This window comes from Loxodonta africana, chromosome 2 (assembly GCF_030014295.1).
Source record: "Loxodonta africana isolate mLoxAfr1 chromosome 2, mLoxAfr1.hap2, whole genome shotgun sequence".
Taxonomy (NCBI): Eukaryota; Metazoa; Chordata; class Mammalia; order Proboscidea; family Elephantidae; genus Loxodonta; species Loxodonta africana.
Window position 1 is genome coordinate 187430278 of NC_087343.1, and position 25195 is coordinate 187455472.

General features: G+C 44.2%; 1 protein-coding gene across 2 annotated transcripts in view; it reads left to right on the forward strand.

The window, feature by feature from the left end:
* Window positions 1-9683: 9683 nt before the first annotated feature.
* Window positions 9684-25195, forward strand: part of DOCK2 (dedicator of cytokinesis 2) — a 558619-nt gene continuing 543107 nt past the window's right edge. For both annotated transcript variants that reach the window (XM_010592406.3, XM_064279098.1), the window contains exon 1: window positions 9684-9816. In XM_010592406.3, coding sequence (XP_010590708.1) covers window positions 9774-9816 — 43 coding nt within the window. In that variant the 5' untranslated portion in view covers window positions 9684-9773. The remainder of the gene's footprint in view (window positions 9817-25195) is intronic.

Sequence of the window (25195 nt, forward strand, 5' to 3'; positions counted from 1 at the left end):
TAACACCTGTTCACTAAGATATATCCTCAGTGCCTTTTCACACCTTGAGCTCTCAGTACATGTTTGCGAAGTGAAGGCGCTCTCAGTCTTTAGGCATGAGTGGAGGCCAAGTAAATCAACAATAACAGCATGGTGTGCAGATGTTCATTGGACTTACCCTTCAGAGATACACCCAAGTTGCTGGAGGCTTATTGCAAGAACACAGGAGCTTATGAGGAATCTGTTTTCTCCTTCTAAGGCATATACTGCTTGCTTCGGTCCAAGAATAGGATTGTTCAAGAGACACCCTTGACTTTAGCAATTTGCCTTCTCCAGAAGCACCTAGCATTTATGTTTTTGAAATGAAGGGACCTGACTAGGTTCATTTGCTATCACTCAATAGGAAGCCTCCATATTGGCCAGAAAGTGTCAGCCTCCCTCATTTCTGAGACATCCACCAGGGGTCACAACTCAAACAACTACAAGGACTACTCGGGCAACTTCAATGAGTGAAGCAAACTTGGTTTGTTTCATTGTGGTAGTTAGAGGGGATCTTTTAGCATAGATCCACATGTAGGTCTATCCATGTTTATCCAAACATACATCCTCTTAGTCTCTCTCATTTTCCCACTTTTGACAGAACACGAGCTAAAGTAATGCTTTCCTTTTGCCTTTACTGTAAGAAAAATACTAGAATAAATCTAATGATACATGGCAGCTGAGACTAGGCCTCAGTATTGGGGGAGAAGAGGGGTGCTAGAGACTGTGGCAAACTAGACAGTGTGTGCTGTGTTTAAAAGATAGCAGCTGAAGTGATCTCCAGCTGATTTCTGCCCTATAGAAATGCAGGCCCTGTGTTGCCAAATCACACTTTTCTTTTTTTTAAGAAGTTAGAAATTCAGGTGAAACCCCTTGACAGTTCATTGCTGGCAATTGTTAAAACACAAAACAAAACAAAACAAAAAACATTGTGAGAACGAAATGTGCTTGTTGAACAAATAGGTCGGCCTTTAGACTGCTGGTTCTGGACCTGTGTTGAATGTAATTGTTCCTACATAAGGAATCTGTCAGTCCCTGAGCCAATCACACGTGGACAGGACTGGTGTCACTATGCACACAATATGAGCCTTGACAGCTTTGCAGAAAAAGCCACTTTGGCTCCCATCCTGCAAAGGAAGTAGTGGCCAGAACAGGCAGTTCAAGAGTAAGGATAGCAGTACGTGAACATGGGCTACGATGGATACCCAGGAAGGCTGTCTAACTTTATAAAAGTTGGGAGATGGGGCTGAGGGTCACCAAGGAAGTCTTCCCATAACAGCTTAGACTAGAGAGCAAAAAGGGGTATTTTGGCTGGAGGAAGAACCAGAGCAGACAAAAACTTTTAGGAGGCGTCAAGCAGTGCCATATGGAAGGAATGTAGACCCTTCTTACAACCAGAGCAGGGGTGGGAAGAGGTCACTCCAGGTGCTTGAGGCAGTGACTCTTTAGCAACTCATGTGGGAATACTTCAATATTTAATAATCATTACAGCTGTGCTAGTGCACCAGCCAAATCTCAGACCTGGATGTGTGACTCTGAGCAAGATGACATCAAAAGCCTCTCCTCTGCTACTCCTTGGAGAAAGAGATTTCTGTGATTTACCTAAACATGGGTCCACATATATTTTTTTGACCTGCATTTGAGGCTTTGCATGGCTCTTTTCTGTGGAATGCCTTGATTTCACAAAGATATTAAGATTTCCCAAGTTACCATGTGTTATAGACTGAATTGTGTCCGTCCAAAATATGTGTTGAAATCCTAACCCCTGTATTTGTAAATATTCTGTTTGGAAATAGGAGTGTCTCTTTTGTTACGTGAGTGAGGCCATACCAGTGTAGGGTGGGTAATAAACCTAATTACTCTGACCTTATAAAAAGAACAGGATAGACACAGAGACACGTACAAGCAGAAGACACCACGTGAAGACAGACACACATGGCAGATGCATGTACAAGCCCAGGACCCCACAGATTGCTGGCAGCTACTAGAAGCTGAAATAGAGAAGGATTCCTCCCTGACCACAAGGCGTACCCTGAATTTGGACTTTCAGCCTCCTGAACTGTAAGAAATAAATTTTTGTTCTTTAAAGCCACCCACTGTGATGGAAAAATTTGGGAATGGTTAAGGGTGATGGCTGAACAACATGACGAGCCTAATTAATGTCAATGAACTGTACATGTGAAGATTACTGAAATGGCAAATGTTTTGTTACCTATATATTTACCACAATTGAAAAAATGACAAAAAAAGAAGAAAAGCCACTTGTGGTATTTATTTATACTACAGTACTGGGTAAATAAGATGCCACAACTTTGCTTTATCTTTTCTAGCTTATTCTGGGAGCTTGAGACCACAATTAATTGAGTAAAGAATCCTGAAAGTAACACGGAGAAGAGACTGGGAGAAGGCAAGGCTGGAAGGAGGGAGCTCAAATCCAAGGCTCAAATGAGGAGGATCTTAATGAGCTGGTCGTACGGGAGAGAGGCAAGATTCAAGAGCTATTACTGGGATGACCATCTGGTGTGAAAGGGAGATTTAGGATGAGTAAAGTTTCTGGTCCTGAGGAACCCACTTACAGGCCCTGGGTCATAGTGGCTGATGGCTAAAATAATGTCTCACCTTCTATGGCCTCAGTTTACATGTCAGAAAAAGGGGCAATAATGGTACATAATTTAAGGGCTGCTTCAAGGATTGAATGAAATAATGCATGTAAAGGGCTAAAATCAATAACTGGAATGCAAATAAGTACTCAATAAATGTTAACAATTTCCCCCCTTCCCAAGAAACTGGGGCTTGGAAAAGTTGAATAATTTTCTCCAAGTAAATAATGGTTCTGGGAGTCTAGTACATCACTGTGAGTCCAGAGTTTGGTTACTTTACTGTGTTATGTAGAATAGAAGCAATCAGAAGAGGAACAAATCTGGGAGGTAGGTGTGGTGATGAGCTTGGTTTTGGACATGGAGACATTGATGTGGGGTAGGGAGTAGATATCTAGGAGACAGTTGGACACTTGGGTCTGGACCTCAAGAGGGGTCTTGGGCAGACATGTTCTCATCCCCATAGTCCTCCTTCAGAGTGTATCTGAATTATACCCATCAATGGTGCACTGCCTGTGACCTGTCATCTCTTCGGACGGATGGTGTTTGGCCAACTTGTGCGGCAGAGATAATTGCAAATTCTTTAAGTGGTGTTAGTCAGATTTTTATATTTGACCATTGATCTCTTTTGACAAATTTTTTTTCATGATGATATAGAATCATTAACTATAATAAAATGCCTAGGTCTCAGAAATATAACAGCCATTTGATAATCAGTATGAAGTTTAAAGATATCTATATTAAAAATCACCCCATTAAAAAGTTAATTAACCTTCACTCAGAATAATTTTCCAAAATTCATCTACATTGACTGCAAGCAATTTTTCAACTCTTTAATATGCTGAATAATTTGTTTGTTTAACATAATTCAAGAACAGATTCCCATTTTAAATTGTGCCATAAGCTGAATGGGGGAAAAATCTTCAGTATTCCTTAAATTTCAACCTTACTTACCTTCTGGCATCTTCACCCACCCCGTGAGCCCCCACCAATTATTTACCACATTGTGGGTATAAACCAAGGAGCGCTGGTGGCATAATGGTTAAACGCTTGGCTGCTAACTAAAAGGCTGGCAGTTCAAACCCACCAGGTGATCCGAGGGAGAAAGGTATGGCAGTTTGCTTTCTTAAAGATTACAGCCTTGGAAACCCTGTGGGGCAGTTCTACTCCGTCGTATTTTGCTATGAATCAGAATCAATTTGATGGCAATGAGTTTGGTTTTGATTTAGTTGAAAAGTTGTCTGTTTGTATTCAGAACCTAAGACAAAATACAAGCATCTTTTAGATCACCTAAACCAAAAACCCGTTGCCGTCAAGTCAATTCCAACTCACAGGGACCCTGTAGGACAGAGTAGAACTGCCCCATCCGGTTTCCAAAAAGCTCCTGGTGGATTTGAACTGGCAACCTTTTGGTTAGCATCTGTAGCTTTTAATCATTACGCCACCAGGGTTTCCTTAGATCACCTGGTCATGGCTTTAAGAAGACAGTAGAACTGTGTATAGCAAGAGCGGCAAACTATGGCCATTGGCCATATATGGCTCATCACCTGTTTTTGTATGGCCCATGAACTAAGAATAGTTTTTACACTTTTAAATGGTCAAAAAGAAATCAAAAGAATATTTTGTAACACCTCAAAATTATATGAAATGCAAATTTCATTGACCATAAATAAAGTTTTATTTGAACATAGCCATGCTCATTTGTTTACATACTGTCTATAGCTGCTTCCAAAGAAAGGTGATCCAATAGAATGCAGAAATCATCAAATAATATCAGACACAAGTAAAATTTTCCCAAAGATAACTCAAAAATGGTTGCAGCAGTACATCAACAGGTAACTGCCAGAAATTCAAGCCAGGTTCAAAAGAGGACGTGGAATGAGGGGTATCATTGCTGATATCAGATGGTTCTTGGCTGAAAGCAGAGAATAGCAGAAAGATGTTTACCTGTGTTTTATTGACTATGCTAAGGCATTGGACTGTGTGGATCATAACAAATTATGGATAACATTGTGAAGAAGGGGAATTTCAGAACACTTAATTGTGCTCATGAGGAACCTGTACATAGACCAAAAGGCGGTCGTTCAAACAGAACAAGGGCATACTGTGTGGTTTAAAGTCAGGAAAGGTGTGTGTCAGGGCTGTATCCTTTCTCTATACTTATTTAGTCTGTATGCTGAGCAAATAATCCAAGAAGTTGAACTATTTGAAGAAGAATGCAGCATCAGGATTGGAGGACGATTAGTAACAGCCTGATATATGTGGATGACACAACCTTGCCTGCTAAAAACAAAAAGGACTTGAAGCATTTACTGATGAAGATCAAAGACTACTGCCTTCAGTATGGATTATACCTTAATATAAAGAAAACAAAAATCCTGACAACTGGACTAGTAAGGAACATCATGATAAGGGAAGAAAAGATTGAAGTTGTCAAGGATTTACTTTTACCTGGATTCACAATCAATGCCCATATAAGCAGCAGTCAGGAAATCAAACGACATATTGCATTGGGCAAATCTGCTGCAAAAGACCTCTTTAAAGTGTTAAAAAGCAAAGATGTCACTTTGTGGACTAAGGTGTGCCTGACCCAAACCATGGTATTTTCAGTTGCCTCCCATGCATGTGAAAGCTGAACAATGAATAAGGAAGACCAAAGAAGAATTGATGTCTTTCACTTATGGCATTGGTGAAGAATATTGACCATACCATGAACTGCCAGAAGAACAAACAAGTTTGTCTTGGAAGAAGCACAGCCAGAATGTTCCTTAAAAGTGAGGATGGTGAGATTTCATCTCAAGTACTTTGGACATGTTATCAGGAGGAACTAGTCCCTGGAGAAGGATCGTGCTTGGTAAAGCAGAGGATTGGCCAAAAAAAAAAAAAAAGGAAGACCCTCAACGAGATAGATTGACACAGTGGCTGCAACAACGGGCTCAAACATAGCAATGACTGTAAGGATGATGCAGGGTTGGGCAGTGTTTCATTCTGCTGTACCTAGGGTTGCTATGAGTCAGAACCCACTGGACAGCACCTAACAACATGGCTGCTTTCATACTACAATAGCAATAAATACCTTAGGTAGTCTTTTCATGGCGTCACAATGCTGCTGAATGCTTACAAATTGCAGTGATGCAGTTACAACTCTAGAGTGTTTTGTTTGCTGTGCATATACTGCTGCAATGCAACATTTTATTTTTTTTATAACAAGTGCATATTAGTCATGTCAAAAAAAAAAAAGAAAAGTAGACCTCTAATGTGTATGCTTTTAAGACACAGTGGAGTGTGGATTATTCTGTGGAATTAGATGGCAAAGCATTATGTTTATTATGCAGTGACACTATATCTATGCTAAAACAATACACCATAACAGATTAAGCACTTACCAAAATATCCCCAACTCGCAAGAAAACAGTGGCCAGAAAAATTAGAAAGTGTAAAACAGAATATCTCATCATTGTAAATATTTTTCATAAAATAAGAAATTATAATGAGACTGTAACCAAAGCCGAGGACACTGGAAGAGTTGAGGACATTGGAGGTAGCACCAACAGTCAATTTAAAGACAAGGCGAATGACTTCTAGAGGTTTCCTTGGCTCTTGATAAGTTGACGGAGGTTACAATAAAGCTCAGTTGTATTCACTCAAGTAGTCAATGATGTTTGAAGTGAATGAAGAATTAACTTCTGGGAAAAATCTACCTAGAAAAACTACAGGCAAGAATATTTTCAAAGAAATGGAGGAAACACTAATTCAGTACAACCTGGAGTAGAATCTGCTAAGATGTGTTACAAATAAACGTGGTAAAAATATGTGTGGAGCAGAAAAAGGTTTCCTTGGACAAATTTACAAAGCTGTGAAGATGTAAGGTGTTTAAAGCCAACGGCTATTTATTGTAATATTCATCAGCAGATACTCTGTGGAAAATGTTTGGGTCCATCGTGCATTATTAAACAAGTAGTATCAAAGAGGAGAAGCCCTGGTGGTGCAGTGGTTAAGAGTTTGGCTGCTAACCAAAAGGTTGGCAGTTCAAATCCACCAGCTGCTCCTTGGAAACCCTATGGGGCAGTTCTACTCTCAACTGTAGGGTCTCTATGAGTCAGAATCAACTCAACGGCAATTTTTTTTTTTTAATCAAAGGGGAACTTAATTAGCTCTTGTGGACTCTACCATTATGAGTTTTGTGAATTTTGTCAGAATTAGAAGTTGAATATCTTGACTTTTCCTACCACACAGCAGTTCGATGACACAGCAGTTGTAGGCCATCTGTGATTTTTTGAGCTCAGAATTGAGACTGAAATTATTTTTTAATGAGAAGAGCCTTTACTCACTATTATCAACCCTGAATGGCTTTGGGAATGAGCTTTTGCTGCAGACTTGATAATGTTTTTTAATGAACTCAGCCTAAAATTACAAGGCATAGCCGTGCTTATATGAGAAACTTGTACTCCAGTAAAGTCATTTTGATGATAAATAATGGTATTCAAATAAATGTGAAGTTGCTTTATATACTTCATGTGTTGTCAAAAGTTTAAAAAAAAAAAAATGACTCCATTCCCCTTAAATTTGCAGTGGGTATATTTCCCAAGCTCAAATTACAATTCCAGCAATGTTTTTCAGACCTTGATACAAATGCAAAGGAAATTTTAAAATTTCAACATGCATTTGACTGTGCAATTGAGGAGCTTCCACTGATCCTTCAACTGGAAGTGATTCATCTGCAATGTACTTATATGCTGAAAGATAAATACTCAGAGATTTCATAGAATTCTTGCCTTCCAAGCAATGAAATGGCCAAAATCTTATGCTCATGACTTGGTATCAGTGTTTTGCAGCACCTGTCTGTGTGAAATAACATTTTCAAAGAGGAAATATGTAAAATTTTCTTAGGGATTATCATTAACAGAGATGAATATTTACAATAATTTTGATGACAGGCAACACTGACTTTGAACTCCTTTAAAGTGAAATGTTATCCTCCCCCACCAAAGAGTTTATTCTTCTCATTAGTAGACCTGCATTACAAAAAAATCATACTCAGTTAAAAAAAAATCATTACTATATTTTTAATTTCATCAATGAATTAATAATTTCTCTCATGATTTAAATACCTACATAATAGCCTTAATTTTGATTCTTGGCCTGAAAAGACTAAAATATTTACTGTCTGGCCCTCACAGAAAAAACTCTGCTGACCTCTGGTATATAGACTTGATCTGTAAATCTTCTGTGATGGTCAGTTTTACGTGTCAACATAAAAAAAAAAAAAATAAATTTTTTAGCTAGGCTATATTCCCTAGTTATTCAGTCCAACACCAATCTGGGTACTGTTGTAGACTTATTTTACAGATGTGATTGAAGTCTATAGTCAGTTGACTTTAAGTAAAAGAGATTATCTTCCATAAGCTGGGTGGGCTTGGTATAGTCGGTTGAAAGGCCTTAAGAACAGAACTGGGGTTTCCCTGAAGAAGAAGGAATTCCACCTGTGGACAGCAGCTGCAACTCCTACCCAACAGTTTCCAACCTGCCCTTCCTGACAGTCCACCCTATGGATTTTGGACTCACCTAGCACAATCACTGAGAAGCCTTGGTGGCGCCATGGTTAAGTGCTCACCTGCTAATGGAAAGCTCCACCGGAGAAAGACCTGGTGATCTGCTCCTGTAATGATTACAGCCTAGAAAACCCTACAGGGCAGTTCTACTCTGTCACATGGGGTTGTTTTATGCGTTGAAAATGAACTCCACAGCACCCAACAACAACAATAGCACAATCACATAAGCCAAAAAAAAAAAAAAAAACCTTAATATATATATATCCTACTGGTTCTGTTTCTCTGTTGGAATCCTGACCAATACAACTCCTATCTATAAAAGACACCACCCGATTTGTGCCGCTAGAAAACTGAAAAGGAAATAACTTTAGATGAAATGAAATGAATATTTTGCCATGGGTGTCTGTCAGCTGTGATATTGCCTCATTTATCTTATTGACTCTCTAGTGTAAGGCAGAAAGGGGTAGTGAGAGTTATGAAGAAAGAAAGTAAATTAAGGAAGACTTACGTTCAGCCTTATCACTGTGGATCAGAGAGACAGTTTTGTTTCTGGATAGAATCTGTTCCCGGAGTAAAAATGAGATTTTTGAGGGAAATGCCTCCATTAGCCTAACTCTAGACCTCTTTTTCTTGGGTCCCCTGCCCCTGATGTCCTTGGTGAACTAGTGTGCGTGTGCATTTTAAGAGGGGAGTTTCCTGAGCCTTCATCAGATCTTCAAATGGGTGTGTGACACTGAAAGGGTAAAAACCACAAATGACCCGGCCCTCCTCCTCTCCCCCCGCCCCTGCCTCACCCCAGGTGGATAGTTAACTCTTGTGCACTCAACTACTAACCTAAAGGTTGGCAGTTAGAATCTACCCAGTGGCACTGTGGAAGAAAGGTCTGGCAATCTGCTTTTGTAAAAATCACAGCCAAGAAAACCCTAAGGAGCAGTTCTACTCTGTAACATAAAAAAAAATGGGGTCACAAAAGAGTCAGAATAGACTTCAAGGCAATGAGTTTAGTTTGGTTTTTGCTAGTAACTTGCTGCATGCATTATTTTCTCCAATCCTCACAATAACCATGTGAAGTAGGTCCTATTATCCCATTTTACAGATGAGAAATCTGAAACTTAAAAGTACCAAGTAATTTGGCCTGGTTGCTCAGCTGATCTGAAACTTAAAAGTACCAAGTAATTTGGCCTGGTTGCTCAGCTGATAAGGAAGCAACAGAGCCTGGCTTTTAAGCCAGATGTGACATCAGAACTCTTGCTGTGGTGGAAGACCTCTGTTCAGTTACTGGGCTCAGGAATCAGGGAAAATTTCTGCACTTGTGGTCACCTGTGTGGCTCCAGGTACCTGTCTGGCCTCTGCGTGCTGCTTGGGGAGGAGACAAGTTGGGATGTCTCCCAGCGTTGCAGGGTGCTTCTAGCCACTAGTCTTCTAGTGTGCCCCTGCCCAATGGGAGGGAGGAGGAGGGAGCGGGGAGCCCCGGGGAGGGGAGGGCGGGCCTTGAGAGGGAGTTTGAAAAGAGGAAGGAAGTGGGGCCCGGCAGAGCGCCTAGCCACCCCCATTGCCGGCTTCCCCACACGACGACGCCCAGTGCCCGCAGGCCCCCGACCCAACCATGGCCCCCTGGCGCAAAACTGACAAGGAACGGCACGGCGTAGGTAGGTGTGGCGTGGGGTCCGCCGCAGGGAGCAGGGCAGGTGGCAGGAGAGGGGCACCCAGGAAGATGCTGTGGACCGGCGGCGGGGGCATGGGTGCTGACTCAGGGTCCCAGGGCACAGTGGCTCTCTCAGCCTGCTGAAGGCCAGCTAGGCGGGAAAGTGGAGGCAGAGGGAGAGGAAGGTGCGCCCAGCCCACGTCCTCCGCCTCCCGCCCGCCCACTGCCTGTAGCCCTCTCCTTCAATTGTTTTTTGCATTTCAGAGAAATGGGCGAGCTGAGCGCTTGGCAACCTGGCTGTGAGCTCCAGGCTCAGCGCTCCAAGAAGTGAACTCCATCGCCCCTTCTGGAGAGTTGGCCTCCATAGAGGGAGGACCTCTCTCATTCCTGGCTAGGCCTTGTCGGGCCTGACACGCTTCCCCCCTAGCCCTCTTTAAACCGACACCCATCTGCCGCTTCCCCTGCCTGTTCCTCCTGGGTCAGATGACCTCTGATTTGGCAGAGCATCCAGAGGGCTGTTCAGGCTTGGGGTGTGGGCTGAAGGGCGGAACCTTTCACTCAGCCCCGGGAGCCCCTGAAGATGTAGGCTCCCTGCCAGGCTATCTGGGGATAACCTAGAAGCCAGCCTCTTCAGCTTCAGCCATCTAAGCTCCCAGAGGCCTCTGCCTCAAGCTAAGGGGCGGAAGTGGCCGCTGGGGGAAGGGAGGCTGTCAGGTACTGGGACTCTTTCTACTAAGTGGCATCTGTTGTGCAATCCCCATACGCTCACTGTGGTTTTCAAACTTAAGTGTGAATTTAAACATCACCTTGTAGCTTGGTACACAGGCAGATACCAGGTAGCACCCCCAGAAATGAGGTTTCAGGACGTGAGGGGTTGGTGTACTCAAGCACCAAGAGTGATTGGATGCAGGAGGTCTCAAGACCACTGTTTAGAAATACCACCCTGGAGAGCTCAACATTTATCCATTCATTTACTGGGCACTTGGCACTGTGAGACATTTGATGAATGATCCCCATCCATACAACAAATTGCTCTTGATGTTGTGTGTGGTCCATAAGTCATATGACTGACATTAGCCAAGCAATCTCAGTTTTCCCGTCTATTGAATGGGGAGTTTGAGCTAGGCTCACCAAGGACTCCAAACTTAAAAGTTTCTCTAAGTCTGGCTGTTCCAGCAGGGGGGCTCAGTCTAATAATCTTTGCAGGGGAAAAGAGGCTGATAAAATGGGACAGGCCCTTTGTGTGTTTGGCGGGGCAAGTGGGGGGCAGGGGAACAGTGTGGTAGAGAAGGTGAAAGCTGAATGCGAAGGGCATAGCCAGGAAAGAACTAGTAGCATCTTTTGCTTTGAGGGGAGGGTACATTGAAAGGAATGATTAAGCTCAAAGTAAATTGAAGTCACATTTTGGAGGACTGTGAATGTCAGGCTAAGAAGTTGGAGCTTTTTCTATTTAGGCACTGGGAAGCCACAGAGGGTTTCTGAGCAGGGGAGGGGCATGATTAGATTTGTGCTGAAGTCAGTGTGAAGAGGGCTGGGAGCATAGAGGAGAAATGGTGCCTGAGTAGACAGAGGACAAGTGTGAAGTCCAAGGAGGGGGTGGGAGAAGACTGAGTGTGTCAGAACATAGCCCCCACCCACTGTCCCAGGAGCTGCAGTTCACACCCTCTGTGAACGTCCTGTGCTATCACAGTAAAGATTCACAGGCTCGGGTATCAGAGTGTCTATTCTTGCATTCCAGCCTCCAACACTTCTCAGCTCTATGACCTTGGGCAACTTACTTACCTCTCCAGGCTTCAGTTATTTTGTCTGTATAATGGGCATGAAAACAGTACCTGCTTCCTAGGATTGTGGGAGGGCTAAATGAATTAATCCATGTAAAGTGCCTAGAATGATGATTGCACAAAGTAATACTCACTAAATGTTATACATCGTTATGTTAGACTTTGCCCCTTCCACGGGGGCACAGTTGAGGGTGTGCTGTCACAGGATGGGATGGGGCTACAGTATGCAGAGGGTTCTTCCCCTCTCTGGCAGAGGAAGTACTACCTGTGTTGACTCAGAGGTTGGGAACTCTGCTAGGCCCCAGCCTCAGAGATTTCTTGATCTGGTGGTCTAACTGGCATTTTTCATACCTACTTATGACAATTCTAACCTATGGGGGATCAGAAGATCTGTGACCCCTAGGGAGCCAGAAAGCACTTGGTAGGTACCTGTCTGTCAAAGGAATCCCTTTTCCTGTAGATGAATGTCAGAACTAATGGACATTATCTCTACCCTTCATCTGCAGGCTCTGGGTGGATGAAGGGAAAGGCAAGGCTTAGGTAATAGTGTGATGGGAGAGTTGAGTCACCCAATTGAAAGAGCAGTGGCCTGGGAGTAAAGTGGCTGGGTTCTAGCTCTGACACCATCATGATTTGCAAATTGATCTCTGCTCTAGTTTCTGTGACTGTAAGTCCAAGTATTAATACTTTGAAAGCATTCTTTTATGATAATGAGTATGTGAGTTTCCTAAGGGTGACGTGACACATTGCCACAAACTGGGTGGCTTAAAACAACAGAACTGTATTCTCTTACTGTTCAGGAGGCTAGAAGTCCAAAATCAAGGTGTTGGCAGGGACGTGCTTTCTTGGAAGGCTCTAGGGGAGAATTTGTTCCATGCCCTTCATTTGACTTCTGATGCTGCTGGCATTCCTTGGAGTTCCTTGGCTAGTGGATACATCACTCTAACCTTTGCACCTGTCATCACATGGCGTTCTCTGTGTGTGTCTCTGTGTGTCCTCTCCTCTTCTTATAAGGACACCAGGCCTGCCCTAATCCAATATGACCTCATCTTAACTTGTTTGCATCTGCAAAGACCCTGTTTCCAAACAAGGTCATATTCACAGTGGTTAAAAGCTTGGCTGCTAACCAAAAGGTCAGCGGTTCGAATCCACCAGCTGCTCCTTGGAAACCCTGTGGGCAGTTCTACTGTGTCCTATGGGGTTGCTATGAGTTGGAATCGACTCAGTGGCACAGGTTTGGTGGTTAGGACTTCAATATATCTTTTGGGGGGACACAAACTCATCCCACAACAATGAGTGTGGGGCTTGGAAGAAGACAAAGAGCTAGTGCCATCAAGGAATTAGGAGGATTCTTGAACCTTCTCCAAAATATCCTGTCCTGTTCTGCAAAGACTCAGCTCTGTTTTGCTTTTACCACAGGAGACCTGAGCTTGGCTTTCCCATCACTCTCCTATTTGGAATGGGTAGCATTTAGCCATCCTTCCTGTGATCTAATGGACAAGGGCTGCTGGTGTCTGCTTGTCTGGGGGCTGGATTTACAGGAGTCTGCTTTATTGCCACAACCACTTGCTTTCTTGGTTATCTTGCTGTCTGGTGTGCAGCCAGGATGAGCCTATGTAGATATCTGGCCAGGTTATTTTCCTTCGTTGCTGCACCCTTAACATGTGAGCCACTAGAGTGCCAGAGAGAACCCTCAGACCTTCTGGAAGGGTCTTCCATGACAGGCAGTGTGCCTACAAAGGAAGAAAAGGTACAGCCTCTGGAATTCTGTGTAAGGTTACAAGCTTGGGCTGCGAAGTCAGAACTGAGTTCAAGTCTAGGTTTGTTTTCTCATCTATAAAAAAGGGGTAATAATAATCCTGATCTCATGAGATTGTTGTGATGACTGAATGGCAATGATGCATGTAGAACACTAAGTACTGTGCCTGATTCAATGACGATTAGTGACTGAGGTCAGGGGACCTACTGAATAGTTGCAGAACCGAGAGACACAAGAGAGAAGATCCAAGTGGCAACACATCCTAATGCCAGCTTCAAGACAGCAATATCTTATAAGTGTGTTATGGTTGGCAAGAGTGATTCTCATGCAGCATCTTTGGCTTCAGAGTATCTTTGTGAGACAATTTATTATTATTTTCTTTGTACAGATGAAGAAGCCAAGGCCCAGAGTTCGCATAACTTGGAAGTACTGGAGCTGGGCCTTAAATTCAGCGGACTATAGACCCCAGGCCCTTTACATATACCAGGAGGGCATCTGGGAGGGGTAATGTCATGGCTGGAATGCATGTGGCATATGGATCAAACAATAAATTTTTCAGTTTGGTTTTAGTAGATGTTTGTAGTGAAGAAGAACATTGGGGAGGTAGATTATGGCCAGATTGTGTAGGGCTTTGAATGCTAAGCTAACAAGTTTGGACTTCATTCTGTGAGCATTGGGTAGCTCCTGGAGTTTTTGAGCAGAAGTGTGTCCTCTAGGAAGTTAATATAATTAATCGGGGAGGGGGATGCAGGGATTAAACATAAAAGAAGGGAAATGGGTGACAATTTTACCAGTCTGCTGACTACTTGATTAATTAATCTAGGAGGAGTTCACTTATAATTAACATTACCATATAGCTTTCACTATCTTAACCTTCCCTGTCTAAGAATTTGTCAGTGATGAGAGCTTTCTCTTTGGAGGAAAGAAGGGAAGGGAGAAAAGGAAGAGGTAGAAAGAGAAAGTAATATCAGGATTAAGTTTGGCTGTCGATAACAGAAAATCTCCAAAAATTGGCTTAACCAAACTAGAAGTTTATTTCTCTCTCACATAAAAAGCCCAGAGATGGTAAGTGGAGAGCTAGTAGGCCGGCTCATTCTATCTCCTGCATTGCCATCTTAGCATATGACTTTTACCTCCTGGACCAAGCTGGCTGTTTAAGCTTCAATCATCAGGTCCCCCTTCCAGCTAGCAAGATGGATGAAGGGAACAAGAAGGTCATGACCCTTCCCTTTAAGGACATTTACCCAAAGGCATACCTGGCACTTCCTCTTATATCCTGTTGGCTAAAATGTAGCCACATGATCAAACCTAGCTGCAAGGGCAGCTAGGAGATATAGTCTGTAATCTAGCTAGCCATGGATCCAGTTGAAAATTAGGAGTCCTGATCCTAAGGAAGAGAGAAAGGGTATTGGAGATGACATGGAATTTAAGGATCATAAAAGGAGGCAAGGGTACTCTGATAGAGGGTGAGGGTGGAAAAACGATTTGCTTAAGCAGAAATTGTGCCAGCCAGCTGGACTTTTGTCAAAGCTTCAGTTTTGCTACGGAACCTGTTCTCTGTGCAACTTGTCTTCTCTCTATTTATGGTTTTGGGTCTATGTGTAGTGCTGGGATAGTTTTTGTTTTCCCTTAATTTCCCGGGGAAGGATTTATTTGAAAGGCTCTGTAAAAGCAGATAAAGCACATCTTGGTTGAGGAATATGGAGGAATCCATGACCACCTCCACGTGATACTGTTAGATCCCACATCCTTGGACAAAGCTGATTCAGACAGACTGACAGATTTGAAGTGGGCATTGTATGCTTGAGTCCCTTACAGCAGGGGTTCTTGTTAACAAGGAGCAAAATTCAGTCAATTAAAAGGAAGGTGTATGTGTAGGGGGAGGGGGCATATATTTTAAGGGTTAAGGGAATCCCATGAGAACCCACGAACAACCAGTCCTTGTTCCAAGAAACTATGTGTTGCCAGGGGAGTTCTGGGTACCTAGAATCAGTTCCTAGAGAGAGATCTAGAAATGTGCCCACATCCCCTCCAGCCCTAGCTTCTGCAGCTGTGACTTTCAACCAGTGCAGAGGCAGATAGTGTCATGGTGTGGGCAGGAGGACAGGGATGCCAGCCTACTCTGGAAACCTGGGCCTCTCTTCTCATGGCTTCTTTGCTTCACCAAACGTGTGGGCTTTGTTTTCTTTTTTCTCCCTTTGCCAATTCCCTCTGATTCCTCCACTCCCTCGTAACTCTGATATTCCAGTAACCCCATGATGGTGACTCCAGCATACCAGAGCTCCAGCTCTGCCTGGCCTTGCAGTTTAAGCATCTACTGAACCCTCTGTCTGTGTATGTTTGTTCAAAATCCCAAGAGAGAAGATCCGAGTGGCCCGACTCACCTTTTCAAGAAAAGCCACTCAATTCAGACGTCAATGCCAACCTCTGCTCAGGGTGCTGCCTGTGCCTGGTGCAATAAACCATGGCTATGGAGTGGGCTCCTGTGACTTGCTGCTCATCTGTCAGGAGCTGTGGGTGGGCACAGATTCTCTGAGGAGGAGGCATGAGTGGAACATGCATCCCAAATACACTAAGCCCAGAATTCCACCACAGAGAGACCAGTTACACTGTTCTTGTTGCCAAAGTCAACAGTTAAGGGCCAGAGATCATCATTCACACTCTCAGTTTTTTGTTCATTCATTCATTTTTTTTTTATTTCTTAAATATGCATTGGGCATCTCCTATGTGCCAAGCAGTGTGCTAGACACTGAGATTACTAGAACTAGACTAATATGGTTCCTGCCCTCTTAGAGCTTATAGTTTGTGGGGAAGACAGAAGTTTATAAACAAATAAATATATAATTACAAGTTGTGGTATGTGCTGTCATAATAATTAATGAAATGTGGTTCCATGAATGACAATATTGTGGGGGTGGGGAGTAGTACAGGACATTTAAATTAAATGGTCTGAGAAGCCCTCCAAGAAGTTATGGGGAAAAGAATTCTAACAGAAATTCTTGGAATTATCTTAGTAAATGTATCTTTGTTACAGAGGCAGACCGTGTCTGTGGTTTTGTCCACAGAATTAGTCTGGGGGCAACAAAAACACATGGATTGGAAATCTAATTCCTTCCTACTACCAATTCCTAAGTGTCCGGGTCTCCTACTTTCTGATGCTTCAGCAACTTGGGGGATGTTTAGGAGGACCTGCTGGGCTGGCTGTTTTGGATCCAAGTGTGGAGATTTTCCTAACCCCCTCAGTTTATGGACTCATCATTAGCCAGTGGCCATCCTGCCCCAACCATCATATCTGTGTCTGAATGAGCCCGGATGACAGATTGTGTTTTCTAAGCCTCACTTCCTTCTGACACCAGCATCCTTCTATTGCTGTTGTATTTTGAGATAGGCAATGTAGCCACTGTAATGTTCTGTTAATTTCTGGACCCTTGGATTTGTTTTCGAATGGTCAGTTACACATGGGTGCCACAGTCTGTACTCTGCAACATATGTCCTGCAAATGGGGAATGATAATGGTCATTGCCACCCAATTCCAGAGGAATCTGGGTGGAGACACCACAAATGTTCCCTTTAATAGGCACTTTCCCCCTTCTCCTCACCTCCTTTAATTGGTGTGAATTGAAAAGCAGTCAGCTAGGTTTGTGAGCTGCTTAAGACTCACTCCATTTTTAATTTTCCTTGGAGAAAAGCATCTCTGTCCCTGGCCTCCACCAGGACACTGTCAGCTTCTGCACTGGTTGAAAGTGGCAGAATTTGGGGCTGGAAGAGAATAGGGCCGATGATGTGGGCACATTTCTGGATCCCTCTCTACAAACTGATCTATGGTACTCAGAGCTCCTCACGTAGTCCCTTGGAGCAAAACCTAAAATTGGGTGGTGGAAGGAGACATACGTGGATAGTGACTGATTGTTTGTGCCCCAGGGCCCAACCCAGGGTCTGGACAATGCAGATGCTTAGCAGACATTTGTGAGGGCAACACAAGGCTGGAGGGATCCTGACTCACACGGTAGGCTGTGGCAGAGTGGCATACCTGCTGCCCACTGAACCCTGAGGTTTTGCCCAGGAAGAAGGATTTTGCCACCTGCCTCAGTGGCAGTGACAGTAAGGGTAAGGGAGTTGTCTTAGGAAAGAATGTGCCAGGTCGAACGGTCAGTGCCAAAGCCCCGAGGAGGAAGCCTCTATGATGTGTGGGAGGCCAGTGTGGCTGGGGTGGAGTAAAGGGTGAATGTAATAGGAAATGATTCAGCGAGGGGAGATCACATTGAGTAGTGCCTTGCAGGTATGGCTTTTACTCTGAATGAAAGGCACAATATGGTAGGGTTCTGAGCAGAATTGTTGAATGATCTATCGTATATTTTAAAAGGGTCATTCTAGCAGTCTTATGGCGAGTAGATGCAGGGGAATTAAATGTGGAAGCAGAAAGGCCAGTGAGGCAGCTACTGCAATAAGCCAGGCAACAAATGGCGGTGTCTCCACCAGGGTGGTAGCACAGTGGAGGTGGTGAGGCGTAGTTGGATTCTGGATGTATGTGTTGTGTATGGAACAAATGGGATTTTCTTGATGGATTGAACGTCCATGAGAGACAGAGGAGTCAAGGGTTTCTGTCTGGGCATGTGGAACAATGGAGTTGCACGTGGGACTTCCCTAGTTAAGCCCTTTCTCTACGTTGTCATCGACATAGTCCTGATAATAGCGTTGCCTCGTCATTTTACTGCACGGTGCATTTACAAAGTACTTTGTGCTGTTATGTTTAGCCCTCATATCCATCCTGAGAGCTTGGAATTTTTATCTTTATTTCACAGATGAGGAAACTGAGAGCAGAGAGTTGAAGTGACTCTCCCAAAGTCACCCAGCTAGGAAAGAAAAGAGCTGTACCTAGAAGCTAGATGTTCGGAATTTGTTCTGGGGTTTTCCCACTAAACCGTTGCACTGCAGGATTTTCCTGGGTGGCTTTCTTTCCTTTTTTCTTTCCTCCTGTCTGTGACATGGGGTCATACCAGAAGCTGAATTCTAAGTTTTTATGAGGATTAAAAGGAGCCCTGGTAGTGCAGCAGTTAAGCGCTCAGCTACTAACTGAAAGGTTGGCAGTTTAAACCCTTTAGCAGCTCCATGAGAGAAAAGACCTGATGACCTGCTCCCATAAAGAGTACAGCCTAGAAACCCTATTGGGTAGTTCTACCCTGTCATATAGGGTTGCTATGAGTCAGAATTGAGTCGGCAGCACACAACAACAACATGAAGATTAAAGGGGATAACGCATTGCAAACACTCGACCATTCATTCGTTCATTCAGCATTCGATCACTAGAGGTTCATTTAGTCTCTGGCATATGCCAAGCACTGACTCTACAATTCTGAATGAAACAGACAAGGACCCTTCAAAGCTTATACTCCAGTGGGGCAGTAGTTGTTAAACATATAACAAGCAAAGGAATAAATATAAATTGTATAAGGGTTCCAAAGCAAAAGACCAAGGTGCAGTTAGTACTAACAGTGGGGTAGAGATGGGGACTGTCTTTAGATGGGATGGTCAGAGAAGTCTTCTCTGAGGAGGTGGCATTTGAGCTAGAGGAAGAGTAGAAACCAAGGAGGTGAGGAGCTGAGAGAGGGAACTGGGTGTGTTGATGGCCCAAGGTGATGAGGAGCCTAGTGGAGCCAGCATAGCACAAGCACTCTCTACATTGGCTATTGTTTATAACACTTATTATTATTGCTAAGGTGGGGTCATAAGGAGCCCTGGTGGTGCAGTGGTTAAGCCCTCAACTGCTAACCAAAAGCTCTGCAGTTTGAATTCACCAGCAGCTCTGTGGGAGAAAAGAACTGGTGATCTGCTTCCATAAAGATTACAAACTAGGAAACTCTTTGGGGCAGTTTTACTCTGTCCTGTATGGTTGATATGAGTTGGAATCCACTCGCCCGACACACAACAACAGTGTACAGCCGTTCATAAGGACCCGGGTATTCAGCCATCTTTCCTATCATCCTCAGAGCCATTAGTGCTTCCGTTTATCAGTTTGAAGCAGCCCTTTGTCCCCCTTTCCTGGCCCCCTGTGCTTGATGTCATTCCTCATAAGCGTCTTCTCCCCTCCACATAACTGGACCCAGGGCACACCATTTCCCTGCCATCCACAGCACTGCACTCAGGCCTCCCCTAATTTCACAGGGACTTGACTGGGAAATTCATCCAGATACGTGAATGTAACAGGATGGCCCTTACAACCTGCCTCTTTCCCCACATGGGCCACCTGGTCATTTAAGTGACTTTCTGGAGACACTGCCTCCACTTTTGGGTCTCAGTGCTGAGGGAAGAGTGCTGAATTGCCTCGCCTAATGAACATTCAGACCTAGTAGATCGAAGTGACAGCGCTGTGGTGATGAGTAGGGGAGACATTTGGGGCTGGCAGGGCCTCATATCTCCAAATTCCTGTCTGCTGCTGCTTGCCCTATCCACAAATTTCAGCTTTTTTTTTTCCTATTTAAAGATAATAATAAAAAAAAAAACTCAGTATCAAAAAACAGAACAAAACAAAAAACCGTTGCTATCGAGTCGATTCCATCTCACAGCAGCCCTATAAGGACAACCTAATCTGTGGCCCACCTCTCCTCAACATGCATAAAACTACGTACCAAAAGTCTTACCCATTTTATTTAATTTTCCCAACAACCCCCTGAGGTGGACAATATTGGTGTTATAGCCCTTTTATAGTTAGAAACCTGGGGTTCAGAGAGTCATTGAAGATCATCACACAGTTGAAAATAATGTTGAAGTAGAGACTTGAACCCGCGGGTGTGGCCCTAGAACCTGTAATCTTTACTACTAACAACAAGGACTCCTCTATACAAAGGTGACTAGTGGCTCCTTGTTACCTGGAGACTAGCCTCCAAACTCTTGAGCCAGCCTTCGTAGACTGTCTTTCTCTGCCTTATTTCCTTCTTTCGCCTGTGTGCCTTTGGGCTTCAGACACATTAAACTTGGTCTTTCCTGCTCATCTCTGTCTCTTTGCTCAAGCTGTTTCCCCTCTTGGAATGCTATCACTCTCCCTTCTGCTTCTTCCTAATTTCCACAGGATTCAGTTTTCTCTTCCCTGGACTTCATGGCCTCACTGAAATGTAGCCTGTCTCGGCCAGCTTTCTCACACCTCATCCCTGGAAGAGGCCTCTTTCTGTTCTATTGCAGTCCTCGCTTTTTGCCGTGTCTTTTGGTTGTGTAGCTACATGTCGTCTCTCCCACTAGAAGGTGCATTGTCTCAGGGCAACGCCCTGTGGGGGTCAACTTTGAGCCTATCAAGCACCAAATGCAATAGCAGGAATGTAGTAGGTCAGAGAAACTAATATTTATTGTAATATGGGACCCCTTAGGAATCTGATGGAAGCTGTAAATGTTCTACCCACAAAATACGTGCATGTGTGCAGTTTTGCATTGTCATCAAAGCCCGTTCATGAAGTCCAGTTCAGGTCCCTGGTAAAAGGTACTCAGTAACTATTTAGTAACTAATACAACATACATGGCCAAGGCATTCTGCCCAAGGTGTGAATTCTTGGAACCACAAGCTACCAGAGTCAGAAAACTATTTTTTATCATCTATTCAGATCAATGGAAACCCTGGCGGCATAGTGGTTAAGTGCTACGGCTGCTAACCAAAGGGTCGGCAGTTTGAATCTGCCAGGTGCTCCTTGGAAACTCTATGGGGCAGTTCTACTCTGTCCTATAGGGTTGCTATGAGTCGGAATCGACTCGATAGCACTGGGTTTGGTTTTGGTATTCAGATCAATTAAGTTCAGTAAGCCTGTATTAAGTGATGGTCTTGGGCTCGGTATTGGGGTCCAGAACTGGACAAAGACTGTCCTTGCTATTAGGGAGCTGACAATCCAGTAGTTATCTCTCTTTCTGTGCCAGGTGGCAAGGTGAACCACTAGTACTAAGGTCCCCATTTCCCAGGTCAGAGAGTCCACACTCCTTGCTTCCTTTTACTATGGCTCCTGCTATCACCCCCATCACATTTCATTGCAGCCTTGTGTTTAGTTACCTGGGCTTCTCCCAGAATGTTAATAGCTAGATGGTGAGCCTATGGCTCTCTCTCTCCTCCAGCACAGAATGCCCAGCATGAAGCAGATGCTTAAATAGTATTTGTTGATTGGGTGGAAGTATGGACGGGTGGACAAACAGATGGATAGATTAATGGATGGGCAGAGGGCTAGGTGGGTGGTAGGTAGGAGAGTGGGCAGGGCAGGTGGGTGGGTGGGTAGGTTAGAAATTGTAGGGTTTTTACTTTCTGGTAGCTTCATAGGGAACCCTGGTGGCGTAGTGGTTAAGTGCTACAGCTGCTAACCAAAAGGTCAGGAGTTCAAATCCACCAGGTGCTCTTTGGAAACCCTATGGGGCAGTTCTACTCTGTCCTGTAGGGTCGCTGTGAGTCGGAACCAACTTGACGGCAATGGGTTCAGTTTTTGCCTTTTTTTTTTTGGTGGCTTTATAAGGTACATCTGGGCTGAGCTGCCTCATCTTGCCTTTGTCTCCCCACCTCACCCCCTTCGCTGTCAGAAGGCTAGGCCCTGTGAGAGTAAAGGCAGCAGTAAATGGGATGTTCTTGAACTCTTCTGTAAACACCTGGATCCCTGCAGTTGATCACTGCAGAGTCCCATAGTTCTCTACCCTGGGACTCCATTAAGATAGCCTCTGCCCTGTCCCTTCCTGGGCCTGTGAATACCCCGAGCTAATTTCCCCTCCCTCCTTCCTTCCACCCTCTCACCTCCTCAAGGGTTCTCACTCCAGTTCTTCCCCTTGCTCTTCTTCTGCCCCTCCCTCTCCCTCCAGCCTCACTTCCTTCATGGGGCCTCTGTTGCTTTCTTTCCTCTGAGAGCCTACAGCTGCTGTGACCTGGGTCACACCACCACACAGCTGAGCCCTTCCTTTTCAAGATGGCTTCTTCTTGTGTTCAGTTCTCCTCTTCAACTAGATTTCACAAAAGTTCCAGGAGAGCAGAGGACACCCCGCTCACCCAATTTTCAGTCTTCTGTAGAATCCAACAGAGGGCTAGACATGCTGTGCATTGGAGAGGGTGTTGATTTGGTTGATTTCATTATAAAGCCTCTTTTCCCACTCTGTAGTGCAGAAACCCTGGTGGTATACTGGTTAAGAGCTACAGCTACTAACCAAAAGGTCAGCAGTTCAAATCCACCAGGTGCTCCGTAGAAACCGTATGGGGCAGTTCTACTCTGTCCTATAGGGTCGCTATGAGTTGGAATGGACCCAATGGCAATGGGTTTGGTTTTTTTTTTTTTTTGGTTTAGTGCGTGTAAGAGTGTATGAGTGAGTGCGGGGTTGGATTACCTTGCTTACTGGGTAATTTGTCCCTGTCAGGGATTGTAAATTTGAAAAGAGGCTCTTGGCCTGTGAGAAGGTACTGTGGTGTTGGGAGAGAGACAGATGCCAGCCATACCCAGAAGCAGAATCTTTGATGTGGTGAAAAAGTGTGAAATTTTCACTACAGATAATATGGTAAGCAAGGCAAGCACCGTCAAACATGTCAGCACCGTGCTCACCTTGCCTGTTGGCTAATCCGCCCCTGAGTGTGTGAGAATGTGTATGTGAGTGTGTGTGCATGTGCCTATAGGCGTACAGAAAAGGGAGATGGAAAGGAGAGAGTGAAATCCCAGCATATATTTTAGATCGGGATTTCTCAACCTCAGCAGTCTTGACATTTTGGGCTGGATACTTTTTGTTGTGGGACTCTCCTATGCCTTATAGGAAGTTTAGTGGCATCCCTGGCCTCTACCCACTAGATGCCAGTAGTACCCCACGTCCTAAGTTGTGACAATCAAAACTGTCTCCAGACATTGCTAGATTCCCTGGGCCAGGGTGGGGATGCCAAGCTTGCTTCTGGCTGAGGACCACTGTTTTAGAGGACTCATTGGAATTCCAACATTCTTCTTCTTGGCTAGACATGCCATTTTGGCTTGCTAAAAACTGAACAGAGTAATATTCAGATCATGAAGTTGTTTGAGGATCCAATAAGGAACTTAAAGCCCCTGGTGTAAGTGTGGTGCAATGGTATGTGCTCTGGAGCCAGCCTGCTTGGATTAAAATCCTTGCTCATCTACTTCCTAACAGTGTGATCCTGGGCTAATCATCTGGTCTTACACTACCTCAGTTTTCTCATCTGTAAAATAGAGATGATGATAATCGTACCCACCACAGGGACATGGTGCAGATTAAATAGGTTACTGTGTGCAAAGTCCTTGGAATAGCGTCTGGTTCATAGCAAGTATAAAGTTAGCTATTCTTATACTTCCTCTACTCTCTCCGGGTTGTCACAGGAACATCAACAACCCTCTGCCTGTGTTCTCTTGCCTCATTCACTGCTGAGTTGAACAGGGTGTGAGTTCTGGAGTTGCTCCCGGAAGCTTCTGCTAGGTCACTGCAGTCACTTTCCCTGATGCAAAGTCAAGACGTTGCCATGGTGCTAAGGCTGTGGCTGTCAAAACCTTGTCCAGGGACTTCAGGCACACTGCTTGTGCATTTCAATGAGCTGGTGCCACTCGATTCCAAAATGGGCCTGCTGGCTATATCTATTTCCCCCCTGGAGTGGAAGCTCTCCAGACCCTCAGGGACTGGAGCTGTGAGCTGCAGGCAATTACATTTTTTTCTCCATTGTCGTTTTTGTGCCTCTTCTGTGGCCACTTGTCCAAACTCTATTAACACTTGATGTTGGCTGAAGCTTTTGTTTTCAAACATGTCAGTAAATGGCAGGGCCCCAGATGAGGCACGAATCCATCTTGAAGGGTCACAGGGCACTTGATTGCTGCAATCAGAATTGACAGCTCAGCTGGTCAGCATCTCTTGAAGCAATCCCAACAAAGGCAAGAAAGAGCTTAGCCAGAAGTTCGTTCATGTCCTTTTAGTTCAACGAGTATTTATTGAAAGCTCAGGTAGTATTGATTGAGCTTCTGCTGAGGGGTGGGTACTGCTCTTGGCATTGGAATTCAGTGGTGAACAAGACAGATGCAGCCTCCACCCTCACTGAGGCTGGAGAATAATACAGGGAATAAACAAGTACCAACCAGCAAAACCAGCTGCCATTGCACTGACTCCGACTCATGACAGCCCGACTCAAGGTGACCCCATGTATGTCAGAGTAGAATTGTGCCCCATAACCCTATGGAGTGCTCTCCATCCTTCAACCTTTCAGTTACCATCTGAGTGTGTTAACCATTTGCATCTCCCAGGGACTCCTAGAGGAATGTATATACCCACTGTCATCTCTGACTTATAGCAACCCTAAAGGAAAAAAAAAAAAAATTTTTTTTTTTTTTTTAAAGGACAGAGTAGAACTACCCCATAGGGAAGCAGACTGCCAAATCTTTCTCTTGCGGAGCAGCTGGTGAGTCCGAACTGCCGACAGTTTGGTTAGCAGCCAAGTGCTTTAACACTGCACCACCAGGGCTCCTAGAGGAATATATAGAGAGGGGTATATACTAGAGGTTTAAGTCTACCCAGAGGTGCCTCGGAAGACAGGTCTAGCAGTCTACTTCTGCAAATCAGCCATTGAAGACCCTGTAGAGCACAGTTCTACTCCGACACACATGGAGTTACCATGATTTGGAATCGGATTGACGTCAACTACTTCTAAAGAAGCACAGCACGTATATAATAATGAGTGATGTCAGGACTTTGGAGTCAGATCTGGATTTGCATCTATTTTCTAACTGTGTGGCTATGAGCAAGTTTGTTAACCTCTCTTTGAGTTTCAATTTCCTCATTATTACATGAAGGGTAATACCTTGGAGGGTAACTGTGACAATTAAATGAGCTGATGGAAGAAAAATGCTAGGGATTTTCTCTGT